Source organism: Dictyostelium discoideum, assembly GCF_000004695.1.
Source record: "Dictyostelium discoideum AX4 chromosome 5 chromosome, whole genome shotgun sequence".
NCBI classification, from domain to species: domain Eukaryota; phylum Evosea; class Eumycetozoa; order Dictyosteliales; family Dictyosteliaceae; genus Dictyostelium; species Dictyostelium discoideum.
In genome coordinates, this window is record NC_007091.3 from 1,302,829 (window position 1) to 1,329,091 (window position 26,263).

The 26,263-nt window shown below is 23.2% G+C and overlaps 10 protein-coding genes across 10 annotated transcripts; 4 read left to right on the plus strand and 6 right to left on the minus strand.

Annotated features, from left to right (window-relative positions):
• Positions 1–151: 151 nt before the first annotated feature.
• Positions 152–2,807, plus strand: papA (poly polymerase; the record flags this gene model as incomplete). The annotated part of the gene is made up of 3 exons (XM_631722.1): positions 152–499; positions 610–801; positions 918–2,807. 3 exons carry the CDS (start codon positions 152–154, stop codon positions 2,805–2,807), a joined length of 2,430 nt encoding a protein of 809 aa, XP_636814.1.
• Positions 2,808–3,341: 534 nt separating this feature from the next.
• Positions 3,342–5,029, minus strand: aif (apoptosis inducing factor; the record flags this gene model as incomplete). The annotated part of the gene is made up of 2 exons (XM_631723.1): positions 3,342–4,443; positions 4,533–5,029. The coding sequence occupies 2 exons, from the start codon at positions 5,027–5,029 to the stop codon at positions 3,342–3,344; spliced, it is 1,599 nt and encodes a 532-aa protein (XP_636815.1).
• Positions 5,030–6,014: 985 nt separating this feature from the next.
• fslG (G-protein-coupled receptor family protein) lies at positions 6,015–7,820 on the plus strand (the record flags this gene model as incomplete). Its single annotated transcript, XM_631724.1, has 2 exons — positions 6,015–7,292; positions 7,374–7,820. The coding sequence occupies 2 exons, from the start codon at positions 6,015–6,017 to the stop codon at positions 7,818–7,820; spliced, it is 1,725 nt and encodes a 574-aa protein (XP_636816.1).
• Positions 7,821–7,887: 67 nt separating this feature from the next.
• On the minus strand, positions 7,888–9,332 carry DDB_G0288263 (hypothetical protein; the record flags this gene model as incomplete). The annotated part of the gene is made up of 2 exons (XM_631725.1): positions 7,888–8,331; positions 8,511–9,332. The coding sequence occupies 2 exons, from the start codon at positions 9,330–9,332 to the stop codon at positions 7,888–7,890; spliced, it is 1,266 nt and encodes a 421-aa protein (XP_636817.1).
• A 335-nt stretch (positions 9,333–9,667) lies between these two features.
• Positions 9,668–10,700, minus strand: rpl10 (S60 ribosomal protein L10; the record flags this gene model as incomplete). Its single annotated transcript, XM_631726.2, has 4 exons — positions 9,668–10,282; positions 10,350–10,365; positions 10,574–10,586; positions 10,691–10,700. 4 exons carry the CDS (start codon positions 10,698–10,700, stop codon positions 9,668–9,670), a joined length of 654 nt encoding a protein of 217 aa, XP_636818.2.
• A 1,014-nt stretch (positions 10,701–11,714) lies between these two features.
• DDB_G0288265 (chaperonin Cpn10 family protein) lies at positions 11,715–12,190 on the plus strand (the record flags this gene model as incomplete). The annotated part of the gene is made up of 2 exons (XM_631727.1): positions 11,715–11,720; positions 11,888–12,190. 2 exons carry the CDS (start codon positions 11,715–11,717, stop codon positions 12,188–12,190), a joined length of 309 nt encoding a protein of 102 aa, XP_636819.1.
• A 324-nt stretch (positions 12,191–12,514) lies between these two features.
• Positions 12,515–12,955, minus strand: snrpE (small nuclear ribonucleoprotein E; the record flags this gene model as incomplete). The annotated part of the gene is made up of 3 exons (XM_002649074.1): positions 12,515–12,661; positions 12,739–12,828; positions 12,914–12,955. The coding sequence occupies 3 exons, from the start codon at positions 12,953–12,955 to the stop codon at positions 12,515–12,517; spliced, it is 279 nt and encodes a 92-aa protein (XP_002649120.1).
• Positions 12,956–14,259: 1,304 nt separating this feature from the next.
• cigA (hypothetical protein) lies at positions 14,260–17,100 on the plus strand (the record flags this gene model as incomplete). Its single annotated transcript, XM_631728.1, has 4 exons — positions 14,260–14,431; positions 14,623–14,635; positions 14,726–14,831; positions 14,947–17,100. The coding sequence occupies 4 exons, from the start codon at positions 14,260–14,262 to the stop codon at positions 17,098–17,100; spliced, it is 2,445 nt and encodes an 814-aa protein (XP_636820.1).
• Positions 17,101–17,217: 117 nt separating this feature from the next.
• On the minus strand, positions 17,218–19,742 carry thrS1 (threonyl-tRNA synthetase; the record flags this gene model as incomplete). Its single annotated transcript, XM_631729.1, has 4 exons — positions 17,218–18,285; positions 18,400–18,907; positions 19,019–19,367; positions 19,535–19,742. The coding sequence occupies 4 exons, from the start codon at positions 19,740–19,742 to the stop codon at positions 17,218–17,220; spliced, it is 2,133 nt and encodes a 710-aa protein (XP_636821.1).
• Positions 19,743–20,371: 629 nt separating this feature from the next.
• Positions 20,372–25,126, minus strand: mkpA (MAP kinase phosphatase; the record flags this gene model as incomplete). The annotated part of the gene is made up of 2 exons (XM_631730.1): positions 20,372–24,253; positions 24,377–25,126. The coding sequence occupies 2 exons, from the start codon at positions 25,124–25,126 to the stop codon at positions 20,372–20,374; spliced, it is 4,632 nt and encodes a 1,543-aa protein (XP_636822.1).
• Between the last annotated feature and the right edge of the window lie 1,137 nt (positions 25,127–26,263).

Consider the following 26,263-nt stretch of genomic DNA (forward strand, 5'->3'; position numbering starts at 1 on the left):
AAAAAAAATTTTTATATAAATAAAAAAAAAAAATAAAAAAAAAAAACTTTATTCTTGTGAAGTATTTGTTTTTTTTTTTTTTTTTTTTTTTTTTTTTCTCCCAAGTGTTTTTAAAATTAGATTTTCGAATTATAATTTATAATTTTCAAAAATGAATAAAAATGGTGGACCACCAGTTGCCAATATAACAACTTCATCCACTACAATCACATCTACAACCACAACACAAGCAAAATCACAATTACCATCATCACTTTCGGTAAATAATTTACACACAACACAAGGTTCAACTGATCAACCAACCATTTTGGGTGTAACTGAGCCAATTTCAACCGCTCCACCATCATCTATTGATTTTAAACTTTCCACTGAACTTGAGAATACATTAATTTCTTTCAATTTATTTGAATCACCAGAGGAGAGTAGAAAAAGAGAAGAGATTTTAGGTAAATTAAATCAAATTGTTAGAGAATGGGCAAAACAAGTTAGTTTAAAAAAGGTAAATTATTATTATTTTTATTTTTCTTGTAATCATTATTTTTTTACTAATTTTTTTTTTTTTTTTTTTTTTTTTTTTTTTTTTTTTTTTTTTAAAAAAAAAAAAAAAAGGGTTATCCAGAACAAACTGCATCAGAAGTTGTAGCAAAAATTTTTACATTTGGTTCATATAGATTGGGTGTACATGGCCCAGGTAGTGATATTGATACACTTTGTGTTGGTCCAAAACATATAATGAGATCAGACTTTTTTGATGATTTATCAGATATTTTAAAAGTTCATCCAGAAATTACAGAATTTACAGTAAATATTATTAGATAATTATTATTTATATTAAAATATAACAAATCAAATTAAATTTTTAATACTAATTTATTAATTTTTTATTTATTTTTTTTATTTTTTATTTTTATTTATAGACAGTCAAAGATGCATTTGTACCAGTTATAACAATGGTATTTTCAGGTATACCAATTGATTTAATTTATGCAAAATTAGCATTAACAGCAATTCCAGAAGAATTAAATGATTTAATTGATGAATCATTTTTAAAGAATATTGATGAAAAGAGTATTCTTAGTTTAAATGGTTGTCGTGTGACTGATCAAATTTTAAAATTGGTACCAAATATTCCAAACTTTAGAATGGCATTAAGATGTATTAAACTTTGGGCAATTAGAAGAGGTATTTATTCAAATATTTTAGGATTTTTAGGTGGTGTATCGTGGGCACTTTTAACAGCAAGAATCTGTCAACTCTATCCAAACTCTGCACCAAGTACCATCATTCATAGATTTTTCAAGGTATATGAAATTTGGAAATGGCCAGCACCCATTTTATTATGTCACATTCAAGAGGGTGGTATTTTAGGTCCAAAGGTTTGGAATCCAAAGAGAGATAAAGCTCATTTAATGCCAATTATTACACCAGCATATCCTTCAATGAATTCCACTTACAATGTATCCAAATCAACATTACAATTAATGAAGAGTGAATTTGTTAGAGGTGCAGAGATCACAAGAAAGATTGAAACTGGTGAATGTACTTGGAAGAATTTATTGGAGAAATGTGATTTCTTCACTCGTTATAGTTTTTATATAGAGATCGATTGTTATTCAATGAATGAAGAAGATTCTAGAAAATGGGAGGGTTGGATAGAATCCAAATTAAGATTTTTAATTTCAAACTTAGAGTCTACACCAAAGATGAAGTTTGCTGTGCCATATCCAAAAGGATTTACAAACAATCTTCATAAAGCAAATAATCCCGATCAAATTTGTACCTCTTTTTTCATGGGTCTCTCTTTTAATTTTTCAAATACACCAGGTGCCGATAAAAGTGTTGATTTAACCAAAGCTGTGACTGAATTCACTGGTATAATTAAAGATTGGCTTAGAACTCAACCAAATCCTGATACAATGGATATTAAAGTACAATATATTAAAAAGAAACAACTTCCAGCTTTTGTAAAGGATGAAGGTCCTGAAGAACCTGTAAAAACTACAAAGAAGAGATCTTCAACTGGTGAACCTTCTGCAACTAGAAAGAAATTAAAAAGTGAAAATTCTGATAATAAATTAAATTCTCCAAAATCTCCAATAACTACAAATATTAATTCTACACCTACTACTTCCACTCCTACTACTACTGCTAATACTACCACTAATACTACCACTGCTACTACTACTACCACTACTACAACTGTTCCGATCACTTCCACACCAACTTCAAATATTTCTTCACCAACTATGAATTCTACAGAGTTAACTACACCAACTTCAACCTCTACAACAACTTCAAATGATTCAATTACAACTCCTCCTACCACTACAACTATCAACTCTGTACAACCACCATCTGCACAACCAACCGAAAATGGTTCATCAACATCTAATTCACCAACATCTACTTCAATAAATAATACCGCATTACCACCCAATCCAACCACAAACAGTGAGTCAACTATTGAAACAACAATAACCCTACCAACAACATTAGAGTCACAAACATCAACATTAAAAGATAGTAACGAAATATCCACCAATGGTACAGCAGTTGCAACTGAACCAACAATTACTTCACCATCTGTAAATATAAATGAATCATCAACATCAACATCAACAACAACTACAACAACAGTAACCGAACAACAAATTCAAACTGCACCAACAACTGCTACTCCAATAAATAAAACCATTGTAAACACTATGGAAGTTAATGAATTAAGCTTCATTTCATCTTCAAGTGAAACTTCTCAATCTAAACCACCACCAAAGAAACCAACTATCAGTATTATTAGAGGCAATTAAAATTTTCACAACTAAAACGACATCATCTTCACATTCCATCTTTTTTTTTTTTTTTTTATTTTTTTGGATTTTTTTTTTTTTCCTTTTCCACTTCTTTCCTATCCTTTCTTTTTTCTTTTTTTTTTTTTTTTCCATTTTCCATTTTCCTTTGATCTATTTTTCCCTTTTCTATCATATATTTTTTTTTTTTTCCTTTTACTAGGTTGGTAGGTATAAACACTCAAATCCAATAAAATAAAACTACAAAAAAAAAAAAATAAACAACAAAAAAAAAACAAAAAAAAAAAACAACAAAACAAAAAAAAAAAGCAATAATAATAATAATAATAATAATAATAGTAATCAATTTTACCTTTTTTTTTTTATCTCTTCAAATATTTAAATAAAGTTATAAAAAGTATAATTTTTTTAGACACTTGTTCTAAATTACTTTTTTAAAAAAAAAAAAAAAAATTAAAAGGCTTGTGTATGAATAATTACTATTTTTTTTTAAAAAATTTAATCTAATTTATTTTTTCTTTTTTTTTTGTTTATTTAATGATGTTCATCGAAATCGATAGCATGTTGTAATTGATTTAAATCTTCGATAGTTCTACGTTTTAAGATGAGGTCACGAGCAGTATCCATTTTACCATAGTTACCATAACATAAGACACCAACGACATTATTGTTATCATTCAAGTAATAGATGTTACCTTTGGTGTAGGATTGTTTAGTTTCATCAGAGGATGGCTTCTCCCAAACTGAAAATGTTTTTAATTTTGAGCTAGTATTACCAACAGCTTCAAAACCAACACCTGGTGTTAAATCTGACCAAAAGAATGGTTGATATGTGTATGGAGCTGGTGTATCCTTAGTTGACATATTTGAACCAGCCATTTCACCAGTGGCACGTGCATGGTCATGATGTTCAACACGACGACGTACACCTAAACTGAAATCATAATAGGATGCGACATCACCAGCGACATATAGATCGGTACGAGCTTGAAGTTCTGGATTGACGACATAACCACCATTTATTGGATCTATTTCTAATGTTGTACTTTTAACTACATTTGTATTTGGAATGATACCGGCGGCAACAACAACATGATCAGTTTCAAAGGTTTTACCATTGTTTAAAGTGACAGTTAATCTACCATTTTCAGAGTTATCGACTACATCTTTAATTAAAGTACCAGTGTGAACATTAACACCACTCTTAATGATTTCTTCAGTTGCATATTTACTAAGATAGTCTGGGAATAAAGTACTTAATACACCAGATTCTGGGAAAATTTGATCGATTTTAATGTTTTTATCTTGAAAGTTTGAATTGATTGCACAAGTTAATTCACTACCTAAGAAACCACCACCTAAAACGGTGACATGTTTACCACCATCCTTTACAACTTCATAAAGTTTTCTAAAATCTTCAACGGTTCTATAGGTTGAAATCTTTTTATCATTGGTTGATGTGAATTTTAATTGACGTGGTTCACCACCTGTTGCAATTAAACATTTGTCATAACGAATTAATTTACCATCATTTAATAATACTAATTTTTCATCAATATGTAAATCAATAACTTTTTTAGTTCTAATAAATTGTAAAATTTCATTACCATATGCTGATTCTTGTTCATATAATAAACTAAAAAAAATAAAAAAATAAAAAAATAAAAATAATTAATATTATGAAAAAGACTAATATAAATAAATAATAAAATGAAAATAACATACTTTTGTTTTTTACCAGACCAATCAGAGAAATTTAAAGTATTTACAACATTATCATCTTTAGTAGCCCAAAGTGATTTTGTTAATGGTGGTCTTTGATATGGAACTTCATACTCTTTTGAAATTAAAAGGATAGTTGCTTCTTTATCATTCTCTAAGATTTTATCAATTGCATGGTAAGCTGCTGTTCCACCACCAATGATTACATATTTAAATTGTTCAATATCATATTCTTCATCCATCTTCTTTTGATAATCTTCTTTGGTTTTTGGTGGTTGTGATTTTTTTTCTTTGACATCAATTGATGGAGTTGATTCTGGTTCTTTTTCTTGATCTAAAAATACACAACCAGCAAATAATGCTGATACACCAACTGATACACCAACAATTGATTTGAATGCATTGTTTCCATTTTTACCACTGAATCTTCCTTTTGATGAGGATTGGTAAAATCTATTTCCAATTGTAAATTTTGTTAATTTTGTTAAATTTCTTATCATTTTTTTTTATTTTTTTTTTTTGGGTTGGGGATGTTGAAAAAAAAAATAAATTAATGAATCAAATGATGTTAAAAATGAAAAAAAAAAAAAAAAAAAAAAAAAAAAAAAAAAAAAAAAAAATTAAAATTAATTTACACAACAAATTCAAACGCGGAAATTATAAAAAATAAAAAAAAATAAAAATAAAAAAAAAAAATAAAAAAAAAAAACTTCTATTTTTAATCAAATAATTTCAAAACAAATTTTCTTACAGAATAAAATTTTTAAATTATTTATAACACTTTAGATTTATAACCTTGTGTGTAAGAGTATAACAAATATATGGAAATAGTTTTTTACTATTTCTATATTTTTTCTTTTTCTTCTTCTTAAAATAAATAAAAAAAAAAAATTAATTAAATATTTAAGTACACTGTTCATCAAATTCAATAAGAGTTCCTTTACCCAAATTAATTTCTAACCCGAACTTTAAAAATCTCATATCTTTTAATAATTAAAAATTAAATAAAATAAATAAAATCTATTTTTAGGATTAAAAAAAAAAAAATTAAAAATAATAAATAAATAAATAAAAAATCTATGAGCAAACCGAAATTATTAAAAAAAAAAAAAAAAAAAAATATTTTTGGAAGTTTTAAAGAAAAAATATTTGCTCATAATTAATTCTAAGCAAGTATTTTTTCTTTAAAACTTCCTCATTTATTTTTATATTTAATTTTTTTTTTTTTTTTTTAAAAAATAATATTCAATGATGGCTTTTCATGAAAATCATTCGAACCATTTTCAATTGGCTTTCCGATTAAAATATTTTTAAATTTTTTTTTTTTTTTTTGTCAGATGAAGATCAAGATCTTGTCAAAAAAAAAAAAAAAAAAAAAGGATTTTTTTAAATTAATAAAGATTTTATATTTTATAACAAATTTTTTTTTTTTTTTTTTTATTCATAAAAAATAATAAATCTCTTTTTTCTTTTAAAAAAATAATAATGAAATCAATAATATTTATAACTTTTTTTATTTTTTTTTTAAAAAAATTAAATGGATTACCAAATGGATATGGAGTAGGATTAGTTGACCCAAATGGGCAATGTATGAATTATATTGGTGATTCAATTGACCAACCATTATGTAAAAACAAATTATCAAATAATGGTGAATTTATTTATTCTACAATTGGAAATTCATTAAATTCACAAACTTTATCACAACAAACAATAGCAAAATCATTTGAAGCATTAACATTCATTCAAAACCAATGTCAAGATTTATTATTTGCAGAATACGGAATTTGTAATATTTATTTATCACCATGTATTATAACAACTGTAGCACCATTGAAAAATATATCGCTGCCACAAAGATTATGTAATTCAGCATGTCAAAGAATGGTTACCAACTGTCCAAGGCTTGGAGAAAAAATTGATTGTTCAATTTCATTTTTATTTCCAGAAGTTGGGACACTGTATAACCTATCTGATTACGGCTATAAAGCCAATGGTGGTTTATATGAAGTACCATGTTTTAATCCAACTGCTGATTATGACAATTCCTCTAGTTTAAATGAATTTATTGAAATATGTCCCTCTCCATTATTATTAAAGAATTCAAGTGATCCGAAATATTCAAAAAGAGGCTATACTTATCTTCCACCCACAAATTGCGTACTTCCATGTCCAGTTCCAAATTATACAAAAGAAAAATGGAATCAAATTGAAAACTTGTCAAAAGTATTATCAACAATTAGTTTTGTATGTTCAATTTATAATATATTATCATTTGGAATTTTAAAAAAAAAAAAAACTAAATATACAATTTGTATATCAGCACTTTCAGCATCAGTTGCATTGATCAATCTTGGAGATATCATAAAGATTGGGGTTGGTTATGAAAAAGTACTATGTCCAGAACCAGGTAGATTTGCAACACAAGTAGATGATCCTCTATGTGGATTAACCGCTGCATTATTCCATGTTGGAATTTGTAGCACTGTATTATGGACTACAACAATGGCAATTTATTTATATTCAGCAATTAAAAATATTAAATTATTTAAATTCCGTTATTTTATAATTTTTAATACTGGATTTTCATTAACAAGCTTAATAATTGCTGCATCAGCCTCAAAATTCGAAGCTGGTACTGGTTCAATAGAATGTTGGATTAGAGATAGATGGTATTCAATATGTTTATTCTGGCTTCCTTGTGGTATTTGTTTATTAATTGGTACAATTTGTATTGCTTCTGTCATTGTTGAAATTTATAAAGTATTTTTTCAAAATTTTTAATATATATTATTTTTAAAAATTATTTAATTTCATATTAATTATTTTAAATTTATTATTTAGGTTTCCAAGAATATTAAATTAAGTGAAAGTGAAACAATAATGAGACAAATTAAACCAATTATAAGTGTAATTTTAGTATCTGGATCATTTACATACCTTTTTATAATATTTTTTGATATTGAAAGAAACTTTGGAGGATATAGATCAGCAGTGACTGATTATGTTTTATGTCTATTAAACAGTACTGATAATGGTATAGAATGTCATACAAGTGGTCCTAGCTATAATCCTTATTTTATGTTTTACTTCTTTATGAGGTTTTTTGGAATTCTATTCTTTTTAATTTATGGCACTTCAAAAAATGCAAGAGATTCCTGGTATGAATTATTTATAAAAATTAAAGTCTCTCTTAGTGAAACCTCTTCAACAATTAGTAATAATAGTGGTGGTGGTTCTAGTCAACAAAAACAACAACAACAAAATGAAATAAAACTGGAAAAAATTTAATAATAAAAAAAAATAAAAATAAAAATTGCACAAAAAGTTACTTAAATAATTAATTTATTATTATTTTTTAAAATTTAATTAATGAAGGATAATCATTTTTACCACCCAATTCAATCATTTCATTAGAATCATTTTGATTTTCACCCCAAAATGATTTTGAATAGTCAATAAAAATCTGTTCACCTTTTTTAATTGATTTAGTTGCAGTGATGAGTGCTTGTTCACAACCATATTCAAATATACATTCACTTTCTGCATTTTTAAATTTACTTGAATGATTAATCATACCACCCATTGATCTATATTTTGAGGCATCTAAACCAAAATCTTCATTTGAAATCATCATATTATAATTTGTAGTTTCCATTTTTTCATTCATTGTTATCATACCACCATATCTAACTATAAAATCACCACTTTTAAAATCCTTACCTGCAAATAATCCCCAACCTACTGATTCTGAAATAAATCCTAAAATTATATTTTCTTCACCACCACTATTATTAATTAACTTTAAATATATGTTAATAATTTTATTATTATTATTATTATTATTATTATTATTATTATTATTATTATTATTATTATTATTATTATTATTATTATTATTATTATTATTATTATTTTCTCACACCCCGTATTTTTCAAATGTATTTTTATTATTATTTTTTTTAAAAAAATTATACAAACATTTAAATATTTATTTCTAAAATTTAAATCTGGATTAATTTGTAAACTTGAAAATAATAAATCAACTAAATAATCATTTGTTGATAAAACTTTTGAAGTATAAATTATATTTAATTTTAATTGTAATTGTTCAATTGATAAATCTTCAAATGATGATGAATTATTATTATTATAAGTTTTAATTGATTTTGGAGTTGGTGGAGTATTTGATGGTAATAATCCTTTTAATTTTGCATAATCGAAACCAGTTGCTCTAAATGAATCAATTGTATCAAAAAATGTAAAATTCTTTAAATCTTTAATTTTTGGTGATTCTATTATATATTGTAAAATCTCTTTATTACCAAGCATCATTGCTAAATGAAATATAGTTATACCAGTAACTGGATCACGAAATTCCACTAAATTATATCCACCTTGTTCAAAAATATATTTAAAAATTTCAATATCATTAGTTCCAATTGAAAAAAATAAACTCATTCTATTCAATGATGGTGATTCTAATTCTTCTTCATTTTTTATTTGTTGTTGTTGATTTAATAAATCTTTAAAGAAATTTGGATTTCTTCTTAATTCTGATGATAATTGATATTTAATACTACCTAAATCTTTTTCTAAAATTATCTCTGTTAATGATGTTAATTGATCTTCAAAAACTAACTTTGCTGCCATCATATAAATATCTGAGAATTCTTTTGATGCTTCTTTATCTTGTCCAAGTTTTTCAATATATTGATTTTCAAAACTAATATCTTTATCATTTATTTCATTTTCATTTATATTAAAATCTTTTTCAATTCTTTTTTTCCAATAATTATTCATTTTATTATTATTTCTTTTGTATATAAATATAAAAAAAAAAAAAAAAACGAAAAGCTAAAAAAAAAAAAAAGTTTTTTGTCCAAAGCCTTTTTTTTTTTTAATAAAAAAATATAAAAATCTGTTTTATTTTTAGATTTGGAAAAAAAGAGAATTTCTAAACACAAATTAATAATTAAATAAATTATTTAATTTTTATTTAAATAAAAATAAAACTATTATTGAGCTCTGAATTATCATAAAAAAAAAAAATTAAAGAAAAATAATAAAAAAAAATTTAAGGAAAAAAATATATATTTTTTTTTTTTTAAAAAGATAGAGTTAAATAAAAAATTTATTTAGTTGGCAGCAGCGATATCTTTGGCGTATTGAGCAAGAGTACCGTGGTTGGTGATGACTTTAACGTTGGCACCATCGTTCATTAAACGACCGTCAGCTTTTAATTTTTGGTAAGCTTCACGATTGTAGGCGGTGAAACCCCATTTCTTTGAGACAACGATCTTTTGACGACCTGGGAATTTGTATGAAGATCTACGTAAAGCTTCAACAACGTTGGCTAACATATTATCTCTGGTTCTGATGGAGAAAATGATTTGACCAATATTAACACGAGCAACAGTACCCATTGGTTTACCGAAGGCACCTCTCATACCGGTTTGAAGTCTATCTGCACCAGCGCATGAAAGCATCTTGTTAATACGTAATACGTGCCATGGGTGAACTCTGACTCTCATGTGGAATGAATCTTTACCACCAGTCTTTGAGATGTATTTGTTACATGAAATACGACCAGCTTCAATGGCTTCTGATGAAAGTTGTTCTTTTTCGAGGGAGATGAGATGAACACATAATGGGAATTCATCAGTTGATGCTTTCTTACGACCTAAATCGAAAATTCTGATTTTAGCATCTGGTACACCACGACAATATCTAGATTTGATGTATGGTTTGTTCTAAAGTGAGAGAGGTTAGTTCTCTTCTACTTTTTTTTAAAAAAAAAATAAAATAAAATTAACTTACTTTGCAATATCTGTAGCTATTTTTTCCAATTGGTTTATAATTTTTTTTTTATAAAGTTGAAATTTTAGTTAGTATCTATATTCATCATAATCCTTTATCTGTATAATAAGTCCAATATAAATATATCCTCATTCTTCAATCAATCCAATATCATCATAAATAATCTATAATCAATCCTATCAATCTTTATTTCTCAATCCCATATCTAACCTATTGATAATTACCATCTAGCTGGACCTAAATATTTTTAAAAAATAATGTTAGTTTATTTTATTTTTTTTTATTTTTTATTTTTTTTTTTAATTAATTTTTTATGTGATATGTGATATAGTGACACATACGACGACCCATTTTTTATATTTTGGTATGACTAAAACTAAGAGTGAAGAAATAAAATTTTAATGTGAAAAAAAAAACGACAAGGTTTGGGAAAAATTTTCAAAAAATTTTTGAGGTTTTTTTTTTTTTTTTTTTTTTTTTTTTTTTTGATTGAATGTAAAAAAAAAGTTTGTTACAAATTTTTGGACTTAAATATTTTTTTAATTTTCATTTTTATTTTTTTTTTCTCAATAAAAGAATAAAAGAATAAAATTAAAGAACACCCTTCATGAAGTGTTGGTTAATAATAATTATGTTTTTTTTATTTATTACTTTATTTTTTTTCATTTTTTTTTTTTTTTTTTTGTTTATTAATTATTATTATTTTTATTATTTTTTTTTTTTTTTATTAATTATTATTATCATTATTATTTTTTTTTGTTTTTTTTTTTTTTTTGGGGATCCTATTCTATTATTTTTATAATTTTTTTACTATTTTATTTTTTTATTTTTTCATTTTTTCATTTTATAATTTTTATTGTTTTATTTTTTTTATTTTTTTTTTATTATTGTTTAATTTTTTTTATTATTGTCATTATTATTATATTTTCATTATTTTTTTTTTTTTTTTTTTTTTATTATTTTATATTTTTATTATTTGTCCCCATTTCATATTTAGAAAATGGATAAAATTCTTATATATGAACTGTTGAAAATGAGCACTCAAATTTTTTTTTTTTTTAAAAAAAATAGTTCCCAATTTAGAAACATTTTCTTTTTTATTTTTTTTTTTTTTTCAATTCCCAAAGCCAACAAATAAATTTTAATTAAATTTTAATTTTTTCAATTTTTCAATTTTTTTTTTAAATTTTAATTTTTTTTTTTTTTTTTTTTTTTTTTTTTTTTTTTTTTTTTTTTTTTTTTTTTGGGTTCAACGCAACATCATTTTCACCAAATCACTTTACTCGTTTATTTATTTTAAAATTTGGTTTTATCAGTTTATAGATTTAAAAAATTAAAAATTTTTTTTAAAAAAAAAATATAGATATGTCTGTAGGTATTATTTTTTATTTTTTTTTATTCAATTTTTTTTTTTTTTAATTTTTCCAACAATAATATTTTATAAAGTAACGTTTTTATTGTTTATTTTTTTTTATTATTTTTTTTTTTTTTTTATGTATACTAACAAAAACAAATTATAATTCTTCATCTAATTGTAGGGTGTTAAAAAATTTATTCCATTATTAGATCGTATATTAGTTGAAAAGATTTCAAATCAAGCAACTAAAACTTCAGGTGGTATTTTCATTCCAACCAACAAAGATGCACCAACAAACAATGCTAAAGTAATTGCAGTAGGTACAGGTTCAGTTAAATTAGATGGTTCATTTATTGATCCAATCGTAAAAGAAGGTGATATTGTTTTAATTAATCCAAAAGCAAGATCAAATACTGTTCCATGGGGTGATAAAACTTATCACTTACTCAGTGAAAATGATATTTTAGGTATAATTGAAAATTAAATAAAAGAACAATAATAATAAAATAAATAAATATATATATATAAAGAAAAAAATTAAAAAAAATAAAAAATAAAAAAAAAAAAATAATAAAATATTAAGTTATTATTATTATTATTATTATAATAATTATTATAATTATTATCACTATTTCTATTCTTTTATTTATTTTTTTATTATCACTAAATTTTTAATTAACCATTTAAGGTTTCCTTTTTTTTTTTTTTTTAGTTATTTAAAAATATTATGAGGTAAACTAAGAAAGAAACTTTTTTTAAACATTTTTTGACTTTAAAATATATTTTTTTATTTTTTATTTTTTTATTTTTAAACAATAGGTCTGGTTGCAGCCTCTAATACTAGTGATATATTATCACCTTTTAATAAAATTTGACCTAATGGTTTCTTTGTTTTCTTTTTAATTGATAATTCTGATGCATTATCTAAAACTAAATTCATATATTCATCAAGACCCTAAAAATATAAAAATATAATAAAAGTTAGTAAAAGAATAATTTTTTTTTATTTTTTATATTCATATATAAACATACAATGATTACACCTTGAATTCTAATATCTGTATTTTCAAAAAGCATAATTTGTACTTCTGTTTTTTGGGTTAAAAATTTAAAAATTAATGTCTAAATTTAGAAATAAGGTTAGTGGTGAATTGAAAGGTTTTTTTTGGATGAAAATATTAGCTTTGAAAAAAAAAAAAAAACTTACGATTGGTTTAATCATAACAGATTTTGCATGATGTCTACTCATTTTTTATTATATATATATTTATTTTATAATTTACAACTATACAAAGGAATTTTATTGGTTTTTTATTGAATATATTTGATGTGTTGGGTTTTATTGATGTTTTCTGGTCTTGAATATTGATTAAATCTTTTAAAAAACAGATCTATAACCAAAAAAAAAAAAAAAAAATTGTTGTTATTTATATATTCGTGAAAATTTAACAATCATCATTTTTTTTTTTTTTAAAATTTTTTATTTTTCATTTTTCATTTTTTTTTTTTTTTTTTTATTTTTTTTTTTTTTTTTTTTTTTGGTCAATTGGAAATCAAATTAAAAAAAAAAAAAATAAAACAATATTGTTTATTATCTAAAAAAGGTGATTAAAAAAAAAAAAAAAAAAGAAAATCATTGGATTATTTATTAAATTTTAATCAAAAATTTTATTTTTAGGATTTAGATATATACCATTCATTTTTTGTAATTGTTTTTTTATTTTGGAGAATGGGAATAAAATTTATATAAAAAAAAAAGATAAAAAAAAAAGATAAAAAAAAATTTGATTATTTGATTGAATTGGTTTATAAATTTTTTTTATAAAACTAAAAAAAAAAATAATATTCATAAATTTCTTAATTTCATTTATTTATTTTATTTTTTTAAAAAATAATAAGTGAGTTTTTTTTTTGATCAAAAAAAATAAATGAAAAATATTTAAATATTTGGATTATTTTATTATTTCAAGTTTGACATTTTAAAAAAAAAAAAAAAAACACCAATTCAATCAAAATCAAATTTTTTTTTTGGTTTCTTTTTAAAATCTATTTTTTGAATAAAATAAATTCCCCCTTGTTCCTCAAAACAAAAAAATTAATTACAAAAATATGGATGATAAATAATTAAATTCAAAAAAAAATAAAATTTTTGATTAAATATTACTTTTTTTTTTTTTTTTCAATCCCCAAATCTTAATCTGTTTTTATCAATAACCCTTTTTTCACAAAATATAAAAATATCTTAACCCCCATGCCTGGAATTTTTTTTTTTTTACAATTATCACCCCCAAACAGTTTATTATATTTAATTTTATTATTATTTTTATTATTATTATTATTTCCATTAACCCCACCAAACCTTTTATTATTATTATTATTATTTTAAACCGTTTTTTTTTTTTGAACTGTTAAAAAAATTCAATTATATTTATTTTTTTTTTTTTTTTTTATTAATATTTTTTTTTTATTTTTTTTTTTTTTTTTTATTTTGGAAGTATAAATAAAATTATTTTTAATAATAATTTCCTTAGTTTTTAAATAATAATATAAAAAATGAATAAATTTTATTCATTACCATTAATTATTATTTTAATAATTTCGTGTGGTGCTTTTTTTATCCACGGAGAAGAGGCATATTTTGAATATAGGATTCATAATGAAAAATTTATTTTCAAACTTAGTGATGATATTAAAATTCAACATGCAAGAAGAGTATTATCTGGTGGTATGTATTTACAAATAAAAAAATAAATAAATAACTTAAAAAATAAACAAATAATTAATTAATTATATAATCGAATTAATAAATTAATAAATAAATGAAAAAATAAATAAACAATTAAATAAATAAAAAAATAAAAGAATGAATTGATTGACAACATTATACTAATTTTTTTTTTTTATAAATTCTTATAGATGAAATAAGTTTGTAAGTTGATAATAGTTATTTTATTATTATTTATTTAAATATCTTCTTAATATTAATATTTACTATAACCCAATAATTATAAAAAAATAGAACAAACGTTGTAGGTAAAATTATTAACAAACCAATAGAATATAATATTAATTGGGATTTTCATCTTGACCCAGACTCAGTTACTTTTTTTGAATCTGAAACAGAGGTAAATTTATATTTAATAATATTTTTATTTTATTTATTTATTTTTTAAAAAATATTTAACAAAGTCAATTAACATGTAAATTAAAAATATTTAAAAAAAAAAAAAAAAAAAATAGTTTTGTAACCAAAAATTCCAGTATGTAAATGGATATATTGATAAACTTTGTGAAAGTGATAATTGTTATTTTTGCCCATGGGATGGTTCACTTGTTAGGGAATTATATTTTGGAGATATTAAACAAGATCTATTACTTCGTAATAATGAAAATCAACAAGTAAAACAAGTATATGAAGGTGATATTAAACAAGATTTAATTCGTCGTAAAAATAAAATTCATCCAGAAAAACAAATGCATGAAGAGGATATTAAACAACAAGTTTTTTTCCGTATCAAAAATATTCATGAAAAACCAGTTTATGAAGGTGATATCAAACAAGATTTATTACGTCGTAAAAATAAAAATAATCCAGAGAAACAAGTATATGAAGGTGATATTAAACAAGATTTATTACGTCGTAAATATTATGATAAATCTCAATCAACCCAAGTATATCAAGGTGATGTGATTCAAGATATATTACGTTCAATAAATCGTCAAGAAAAAGAAATTTATGAAGGTGATATCAAACAAGATTTATTACGTCGTAATAATCAAAATAATCAAGAAAAACAAGTTTATGAAAGTGATATCAAACAAGATATTTTACGTCGTAAATATTATGAAAAATCCCAATCAACCCAAGTATATCAAGGTGATATGACTCAAGATATATTACGTTCATTAAATCGTCAAGAAAAAGGAGTTTATGAAGGTGATATCAAACAAGATTTATTACGTCGTAAGTATTATGATAAATCTCAATCAAACCAAGTATATCAAGGTGATGTGATTCAAGATATTTTACGTTCTATAAATCGTGATAAAAAACCAGTTTATGAAGGTGATATCAAACAAGATTTGTTGCTTCGTAATAATCAAAATCCACAAGAGAAATCAATATATGAAGGTGATATCAAACAAGATATATTACGTCGTAAAAATCTTGATAAATCTCAATCAATACAATTTTATCCAGGTGATATTATTCAAGATATTTTACGTGTTTTAAATCGTGAGGAAAAAGAAGTTTATGATGGTGATATTAAACAAGACTTATTATCTCGTAAAAATCTTGCCAAATATCAATCAACAGAAGTATATCCAGGTGATGTCATTCAAGATGTTTTACGTGTATTAAATCATGATGAAAAAGAAGTTTATGAAGTTGATATCAAACAAGACTTGTTACGTCGTAATAATAAAAATCCACAAGAGAAACCAGTATATGAAGGTGATATTAAACAAGATATTTTACGTCGTAATAATCTTGATAAATCTCAACCAAAACAAGTATATCCAGGTGATACTATTCAAGATATTTTACGTATTATTAATCGTGATGAGAAAGTTTACGAAGGTGATATTAAACAAGACTTATCAGGTCGTAAAAATCATCAAGAGAAAACTGTTTATGAAGGTGATATCAAACAAGACTTATTACGTCGTAAAAATCTTGATAAACCTGATTCAAAACAAGTATATCCAGGTGATGTTATTCAAGATATTTTACGTGTTATTAATCGTGATGAAAAAGAAGTTTATGAAGGTGATATTAAACAAGACTTATTACATCGTAATAACAAAAATCGTCAAGAGAAACCAGTATATGAAGGTGACATTAAACAAGATTTATTACGTCGTAATAACAAAAATCATCAAGAAGAACAAGTATATCAAGGTGATATTATTCAAGATATTTTACGTGTTTTAAATCATGAAGAGAAAGAAGTTTACGAAGGTGATATTAAACAAAATTTGTTGCGTCGAAAAAATCATGATCATCCAGAAAAAGAAATTTATGAAGGTGATATTAAACAAGATTTATTACGTCGTAATAACAAAAACCATCAAGAGAAACTTGTTTATGAAGGTGACATTAAACAAGATTTATTACGTCGTAATAACAAAAATCATAAAGAAGAACAAGTATATCAAGGTGATATTATTCAAGATATTTTACGTGTTTTAAATCATGGAGAAAAAGAAGTAAATGAGGATGAAATTGAAAAAGATTTGATGCAACGTAAAAATCACCATCAAGAAGAAGAGGCTTCTGAAGACTTGGAAGAAGAAATTGGAAAACTTTGGAATAAACAAAGTCAAGCATTTGTTGAACAACATCCAAACCAACACAACAATCAAAAAACAATTCACTTGTCAAGACAATAAATTTACTATCAATAAAAATAATTATTATGTTTATTTTATTTTATTTTTTTTTTTTATTATTATTATTTATTAGTAAAAAAAAAAAAATAATAATAATTGAAGAATTTTTAATTTATTTTATTTAAATTCTTTAACTAATTGTTTGAATTCAGAGATTAAGTCATTAACAGTTAAAGAACCTCTAACGACATTATCACGAGTACGAACATTGACGGTGTTACCATTAATTTCTTCTTGACCAACGACCAAGATGTAATTGTATTGAGCAAGTTGAGCTTCACGAACTTTTTTAGAGATAGTTTTATCGGAATCATCGATATCACAATAGAAACCAGCATCAGAGATTTCTTTACAAACCTTTTGACCGTATTCATTGTGAGTTTTATTGACAGTGACGACGATAGCTTGACGTGGTGAGACCCATAATGGCCATTTACCACCGGTATGTTCGATTAAAATTGCCATCATTCTTTCGACGGAACCCAAGATAGCACGATGAATGATAACTGGTCTCTTTTTGAGTTCGGCAGCATCATCAGATTGATACTCTAAATCGAAACGAATTGGTAATTGGAAATCTAATTGAATGGTGGCACATTGATGACTTCTCTTGAGACAATCGGTGATGTGAATATCAATCTTTGGACCATAGAAAGCACCATCTTTTGGATTTAATTTCCATGGTTTACCAAATTTATTGAGGGCTTTCTCGAGGGAGGCTTCAGCAATATCCCATTGAGCGATTTCACCAAGGAAATTGTCTGGACGAGTTGAAAGTTCTAAACCAAATTCGAAACCAAAAATACCATAAACATATTGCATGAAACCTAAACAACTATTGATTTCATCTTCAATCATTTCGGTGGTACAAAAGATGTGAGCATCATCTTGTTGGAATTTACGTACACGAGTTAAACCAGTCAATGCACCTGCTAATTCATTACGATGTAAAACACCAAAATCTGCAAAACGTAATGGTAATTCACGATATGATCTTTGACGTGATCCAAACATTAAACAATGACCTGGACAATTCATTGGTTTCAATGAGAAATTGTCTTTATCAACTGGTAATACAAACATATTTTCGGAATACTTTTGCCAATGTCCTGATTGTTCCCAAAGTTTTTGTGAGAAAATTGATGGTGAAATAACTTCAGTAAATCCTCTTCTATGATATTCTTCCTTTATTTTTTTTTTTTTTAAGAAAAAAAATATTATTATTATTATTATTATTATTATTATTATTATTAATATATTATTTTAGATGATAATAATTATTATTTTTAAATTACTTACTCTAATAAATTCAACTAATTTATTATAAATTCTAGTGCCATGTGGTAAAAAGAAAGCACTACCTGGTGAATATGGATGGAAAAAGAAGAGTTCTTGAGCTTTACCAACATTTCTATGATCACGGAGAGCAGCTTCTCTCATGAAATTTTCATATTCTTCCATTTGTTTTTTATCTGGGAAAGAGATACCATAGACTCTTTGTAAATCATCATTTTCAGCTTTACCTAACCAATAAGCGCTTGAATTCTTGGTAACAGCAAATGATTTAATATAACTAGTATTTGGTACATGTGGACCTCTACATAAATCAACTAAAGTACCACAACGATATAATGATACAGTATCCTCTTGTGGAATCTTTGAAATGATTTCAGTCTTGTATTTGTTAAATTTAAACATAGTTAATGCAATATCTCTTGGTACTGCTAATCTTTCAAATGGTTGTTTCTCTTGAACAATCTTTTGTGCTACTTCATTAATTAATTTATAATCTTCTGCTGATACAATCCTATAATAAATAAATAAATAAATAATTAATAAAATGATTTTGAATGATTTGATCAAATTGACAATATTGTTGTTTCATTTGGTATTATTGAAATTAATTTTGAATATTTACTTATCACCCATAGCCATATCATAATAAAAACCTTCAGAAGTGGCTGGACCAATACATAATTGACCACCATAAATTCTTTCCATAGCTTGACCTAAAATATGAGCAGATGAATGCCAAAAAGTTTTTTTACCTTCTTCAGAATCAAATTTACATAATTGTAAATTACAATCAGCTTCGAGTGGTCTAGAGATATCCCAAATTTGTTCACCATTAACTTTTGATGAAACAATTGAATCAGCAAGACCTCTTGAAATACCCTTTGCAATATCATATGGGGTGGTTTTATTTTTAATACCTGCTACAACTTTACCATCTGGTAAAGTAACATTAATTGGTTCTTCTTTCATATCTATTTAAATTTTAAAAAAAAAAAAAAATATATATAAAAAAAAAAATAAAATAAAATAAAAAGATATTAATAAAATATTATAACCTAAAAATAGTTTTTTTTTTTTTTATTTTTTTTTTTTTTTTTTTTATTTTTTTTTATTTTTATTTATTTATTATTATTATTACCTTTAAGTGATTCTAAGTGTTTTGCTTTTAAACTTTCCCAAATTTCAATTCTTTCTTTGACGTAATCTGGAGTTTGGAGAGTTTCCATGACACCAACTTTCTTTACAGCTGGTTTCTTTTCTTTCTTTTCAGCAGCTGGTTTCTTTTCAGCAACTGGTTTAACTTCAGTTGGAGTTTCAACTGGTTTATTTTCTTGTGAATCTGACATTTTATTAATTTTATATATAAATAAATTGATTAATACAAATTAAAAAAAATAATAAAAATAAAAAACTATGAAAAAAAATTTTAAAAATTGGGCTTGATATCGAAAAAAAAAAAATAAAAAAATAAAAAAAAATAAAAAAAAAAATTAATTTATATAAAAAAAAAAAAAAAAAATAACGACCGCCACAAAAAAAAAAGAAGTTCATTTTAATAAATTTCTCAAAAAATTTGGTATAAAATTTATTTTGGCAATAACCTTATTGATTAGTTTTGTTTAGACACAAATCAAAAATAGGTAAAATAAAAAAATAAAATATAATATAAAAGAAAATTAATAGAATAACCCCCACCCCCAACGATAATAAAAAAACAAGAAAAAAAAAAAAATCATGTAATTAAAATAATGAAAATTTAAATAAAGATATTTTAAAATAAATGCTATTACTATATTATTTATTTATTTATTTTTTACAATTTTTTTATACTTGATTCTTAATAATTTCTCTTTGAAAATATACATATTTTATATAAACCAAAGATATTTTTATTTTATTTTTATTTTCATCTTTTTTTTATTTTTTTTATTTTTTTTATTTTTATTATTATTACTATTTTAGTTTTTTTTTAATATTAATAGAAATTATCAAGAAAATCATCAGTTTCTTGTGAGGCATGAGTAATGATTATGGTATTTGAAAATTTCAAATTATTGAGATTATTATTTTGGATGAATTGATTCGCCATAAAATTTCCAATTTCTTTTTTAATTTCCAAACTATTTTCATCTTCATTGATGTATAACAATTTTTGATCACAATTATTATTATTGTTGATGTTATTAATTTCATTATTACTGTTATTAAAGTTGTTTTCATTATTTTTAATAAAACTATTATAAAATTGAGTATAATTTATATCTTTTCCAATCCAAACATATAAAATCCTATCATATTTTGAAATTAAAATAAATAAACCATCATCAGCTAAATCTTCACAATCAAATACATCATATTCTTCCCATGAATTTTCTTCTTTTATGAAACGGTATAGATATGCTCTACCATTACCATTTCCATTACTATTATTAATATTATTATTATTATTATTATTATTATTATTATTATTATTATTATTATTATTATTATTATTTTTGCTATTATTATTTACAAGTTGTTCGGTTGTTGTTGTAGTTGTTATAGTAGTAGTTGTTGTAGTACTATTATTATTATTGTTGTTATTATTATTATTTGTTGTACCATTATGATTATTTATAAAATCAGAGATACTATATTGTTGAGTTTTAAAATCTTTATCATATGCAAATACTAAACCAACACCACCTTCACCACCAAGGTGATCCCAAAACTTATCATCTTCATGACCTTGTCGAAGTTCGATAATATTGGTTGAATCATTTTCGTAGCGTTGAAATCTTGAGATGGCAAGTTTGGCAGATTCCAAAAATAAGTCACCCAATTTACCAACACAGCCTTCACCACTCCAAATGTAGATACAATCGGTCACACGAAGTATAAAACAACAACGTGCATCCAATGAAAGATAGGAAACGGTTTGAACTCTTTTTGGTACTATTAGTCCATCCAATAGTTGAACCATTCTATAGAGTAGTGGTTGCTCCTTCACAGAGGGATGTTGAAGATGTTTCAATAGAAATTTATTCCAATACATTAGTTGACCAGTGAAACCAGGATTTGGATTTGAAATGTATCTTCTCTTTTTGGTGAATTCGTGTGCCTGTTGAAAACTCCATTTATTGATCCACATTAGATAGAGTATAACGAATGCTGAGCTTCTTGAGATACCTTGATGACAATGAATATAAACTTTACCATTGGTTTTGGTTGCATCTTGAATGAAATCTAAAATCTCATAGAATAAACAACTAATATCCTCTCCATTGCCATCACTAATGAATAAAGTTTTATAAACGAAATGGTCTTGGAAATGATTCGGACAAACCATACCCGCACAATTTAGAATATGTGTTATACCTTCACCCTTTAACAATTGTAGGTTGGATGCTGGTATTCTACTACCTAAATAGAGTTCATCAACAATTCTATTCAATGTTGGTTCAAAAAATAATATTAACTCTTTTTGTGATAAATGTTGGAACTCTTCTTGACATTGATCAATTCTATGTGAGACACTTGGTGGTATCATTATATTATTATTATTATTATTATTATTGTGATAACTATTAAGATGACTTAAATTTGGTGGTATGGTACCTCTAGGAGTTGATGGTGGAGTAATTCTTAAAGAATTTAAATCTGGTAATTTTAATGATTTCTTTACCCAATTTGTGTTATTTGTAGTTGTAGTTGTGGTCGTGGTTGTTGATGATGAGGATGAAGATGTTGATGATGATGGTAATGGCATTGATGACATTGACATTTGCTTACCAAAGTTTAATGAGGGTACTACTTTTTTAGAAGCATTTGTTATTTGATTATTTGTTGAAGTTGTTGTGGTTGTTGTTGTTGTTGATGATGATACTCCATTACCATTTGATTTAGTATTTGATAAATTTAATGAGAGTTTTGGAACCATTATTGGTTTAATTAATTTCTCTTGTTGTATTGGTTCTTGTGATGATGATGATGATGGTGGTGGTTGTTCTTGATGCTGTGTTATTGGCTGTTGTAAAGGTAAAGATAAGGATGGAATCTTACCTTTTGGAATTTGGATTTTTGGTATTATTGTTGTTGTTGTTGTGGTAGTTGTTGGTGGTGGGGATGATGTTACATTAATTGTTTTAGTTGGTGAATGTTGCGGTTGTGTTGATCCAGATTTAGAATCAGCTATTGGTATTGGTAAAAATAATGGGGATGGCGAAGACGATGATGATGAGGGTGATGTTGGTGGAGAGAATGAAAGTTTCTTTAATACTTCAAACAATGGTTTTGTATTTATTGATGTATTATCACCATTAGTGATTGGCAGTGATGGTGGTTGTTGTTGTTGTTGTTGTTGTTGTTGTTGTTGTTGTTGTTGTTGTTGTTGTTGTTGTTGTTGTTGTTGTTGTTGTTGTTGGGATGGGGAAGGTGGTTGTGATGATTCTTTCTTTTTAACAGTATTGCTTTGGCTCTCATCTTTTTTATTTAAATTGTTCAGGTTATTTGGATTGTTATTGTTATTATCATCACCACTACTATTATTATTATTATTATAATTATTACTATTACTAAAGTTAGAGTTATTACTATTAAAATTTCCATTATTATGATTATTTCCATTATTATTATTATTATTATTATTGTTTTGGTTATGATTATTGTTATTATTATTTTGGTTATTTTGACTATTGTTATCATTATTGCTATGATTATACTGATTGATTGTTTTTAAATTAACAAATATATTACTTATATTTAAAATAGTTGATGGTTGAGTTATAACCTGAACAGAAGATGGTATATTATTTCCATTATTAGTTATATTTTGACTATTATTATTATTATTATTATTATTATTATTATTATTATTATTATTATTATTATTATTATTATTATTATTATTATTATTATTATTATTATTATCTTGATTATTATTACAAAAGGTATTAATATTAAAATTTGTCTTTAAAAATGTTGGTTGAAAATTATTTTTTATAAAATGTTTACAAAAATTGAAAAAATTTTTATTTGGTATTGAATCATCACCATCTTCACTTTGAAATTGAATTGAATTTTCAAAGGGTATTAATTCTCCATCAAATAAACTGAAATCATTATCAATAAAATAATTTGATATTGGCGAAAAATTTACAAAATTACTATTATTATTATTTATATTATTATTATTATTGTCAACTAAATAATCAATATTGTTATTACTATTAAGATTACTATTTACACCAATCCTCTTTTCAAATAATTTTTGTATAATTTGAGAGGAATTGTTTGGTAATTTCCAATATTTATTCGAGTCGTATGATGTAGTTTGAGTGTTGTTATTATTAATATTATTATTATTGTTATTATTATTGTTATTATTATTAATATTATTATTATTATTATTATTATTATTATTATTATTATTATTATTATTATTATTATTATTATTATTATTATTATTATTATTATTATTATTATTATAATTATGATTATTAATATTAATATTAATATTATTATGATTATTAATATTAATATTAATATTATTATTATTATTATTATTATTAGTGATAGCAGCGGTTGTTAATGATGAAAAAGATGATTCTGAAATGGTTTGTGGTTGTAATGATGATGAAGCTGCTGATGATGATGAAAAAGATGCAGAAGATGATGAGGATAATGATGTAGTTGATGAAGATGAAGATGTTGGTGATAATAAAGGTGATGATGAAGAAGAAGATGATGGCGACTGTTTTACAGCAAGACTCTCACTAAACTTTAGTGCTTTTGAAAATTCAAGTGCTTTTGATAAACAAAATGCACGTGATAATGAATCTGAATTTTTACCATTCCATGTATATAAATCATGTAATAGCTTGCAATTTAATAATATAAAAAAAAAAAAAAAAAAAAAAAAAAAAAGAATTAATACTTTATTTATAATAATAAAATAAAATAAAATAAAATAAAATAAAATAAAATAAAATAAAATAAATACCTTATTATTTGAATCAAAATAAGAAAATAATGGATCATGTGATAAAATATTATTTAAACTTCTAGGTGATGATATATATGATTTATTAACATTATTTTGATTTGAATTAAAAACATGTAAAATTATATAACATTCCGATTGATTATAATTTTTATAATGAAGTAAATCTACAGATTGAAATTGTATTATTGAATCACTATTTTGATCCACTAAAACCTTCCAAATAAATAAATAAGACCCAAATATTTCGGCTATTGGTGTTGATGTTGGTGTAACTAAATTACTATAACTACTACCACCTCCATTACTATTACTATTACTATTACTACTAATATTACTATTATTATTATTATTATTATTAATATTATTATTATTATTATTATTATTTATATTATTAAAAAGGTGATGATGATGAATATTATGATTTATTATGGTTGTTGGTATTGAAACTACAAGTGGACTATTTTTACATTTATTTTTATTGTTATTATTATTATTATTATTATTATTACTACAACTACTACTAACACTATTATTACTACTGTTACTGCTACTGCTATTACTATTATTACAATTATTAATTGTTGTCGTTGTAGTTGTAGTCGTTGTTGTTATTGTATTTTTAAGTTTTGTATTGGTTGTATTTAAATTTGGTGTTATTGTTGAATTTTGAAAAGATTTAAGGTCATGTACTTTAAATAAATCATCTAATTGAGGTGGGGAAACACTAACTCCAATTGTATTACCCATTTTTTTTTTTTTTTAATTGTATTTACTTTTATAAACTTCAACTTTTATTTATTTAATTATTCAATTGTTTATTATTATTATTATTATTATTATTATTATTATTATTATTATTATTATTATTATTATTATTATTATTATTATTATTATTATTATTATTATTATTATTATTATTATTATTATTATTATTATTATTATTATTATTATTTTTTGTGTGAGTGTGGTGTAATAACTAAATAAATAATTAATTAAAAAAAAATAAATAAAAATTTTTTTTTAAAAATTAAAAAAAAAAAAAAAAAAAAAAAAAAAAAAAAAAAATTAAAATTTAGATGATTTTTTGATGGTTGTTTTTTGTTCTATATTTATAAATATTTCGGTTCCTTTTTATAAGAAAAAAAAAAGGTGTGTTTATGTAGGTTTTTTAATTCTTTTTTTATTTCTTTATAAAACCTTTTTCTCTCTCTTTTGGATATTATATATAAATAGTATATATAATAATATATTATGAAAGATAATAAGTTTCTGTATTTAAATCACCATAACTAATTCGTATTTTTTTATTTTTATTTTTTTTTTTGTTTATTTTATTTTGTTTTATTTATTTTATTTTATTTTTTTTTTTTTGTTTATTTTTATAAGAATAATTATAAATATGTTATTATAAATTCGATGTGTGTGAGTGTGTGTGTGTGGAAAATTATTTTTATATTGATTATAAAAATAGAAAATTAAAAATTATATATATAGTAAAAATAAATAAATAGATATATAAAAAAAAAAAAAAAAAAAAAAAAAAAAGATAATTTATAAAAAAAAAAAAAAGGGACAATTACACGAATTTATTTAATTTATTTAATATGTCATAAAATAAATAAAAAAAAAAAAAAAAAAAAAAAATTAAAAAAAATTAAAAAAAAAATAAAAAAATAAAAAAAAAAATTAAAAAAAAAATTTTCAAATTAAAAAAAAAAAAATAAAATTAAAAATAAAAATAATGAGATATAAAAAAAAAAAAAAAAAAAAAAAACCCAATTTTTGAATCAAAAATTAGTTTTTTTTTTTTTTTTTATTGAGTTATTGATTTAAATTTGAGTGTGAATTTTGTGTGTGTGTTTTTATGTGTTTTTGGAAAGTTGT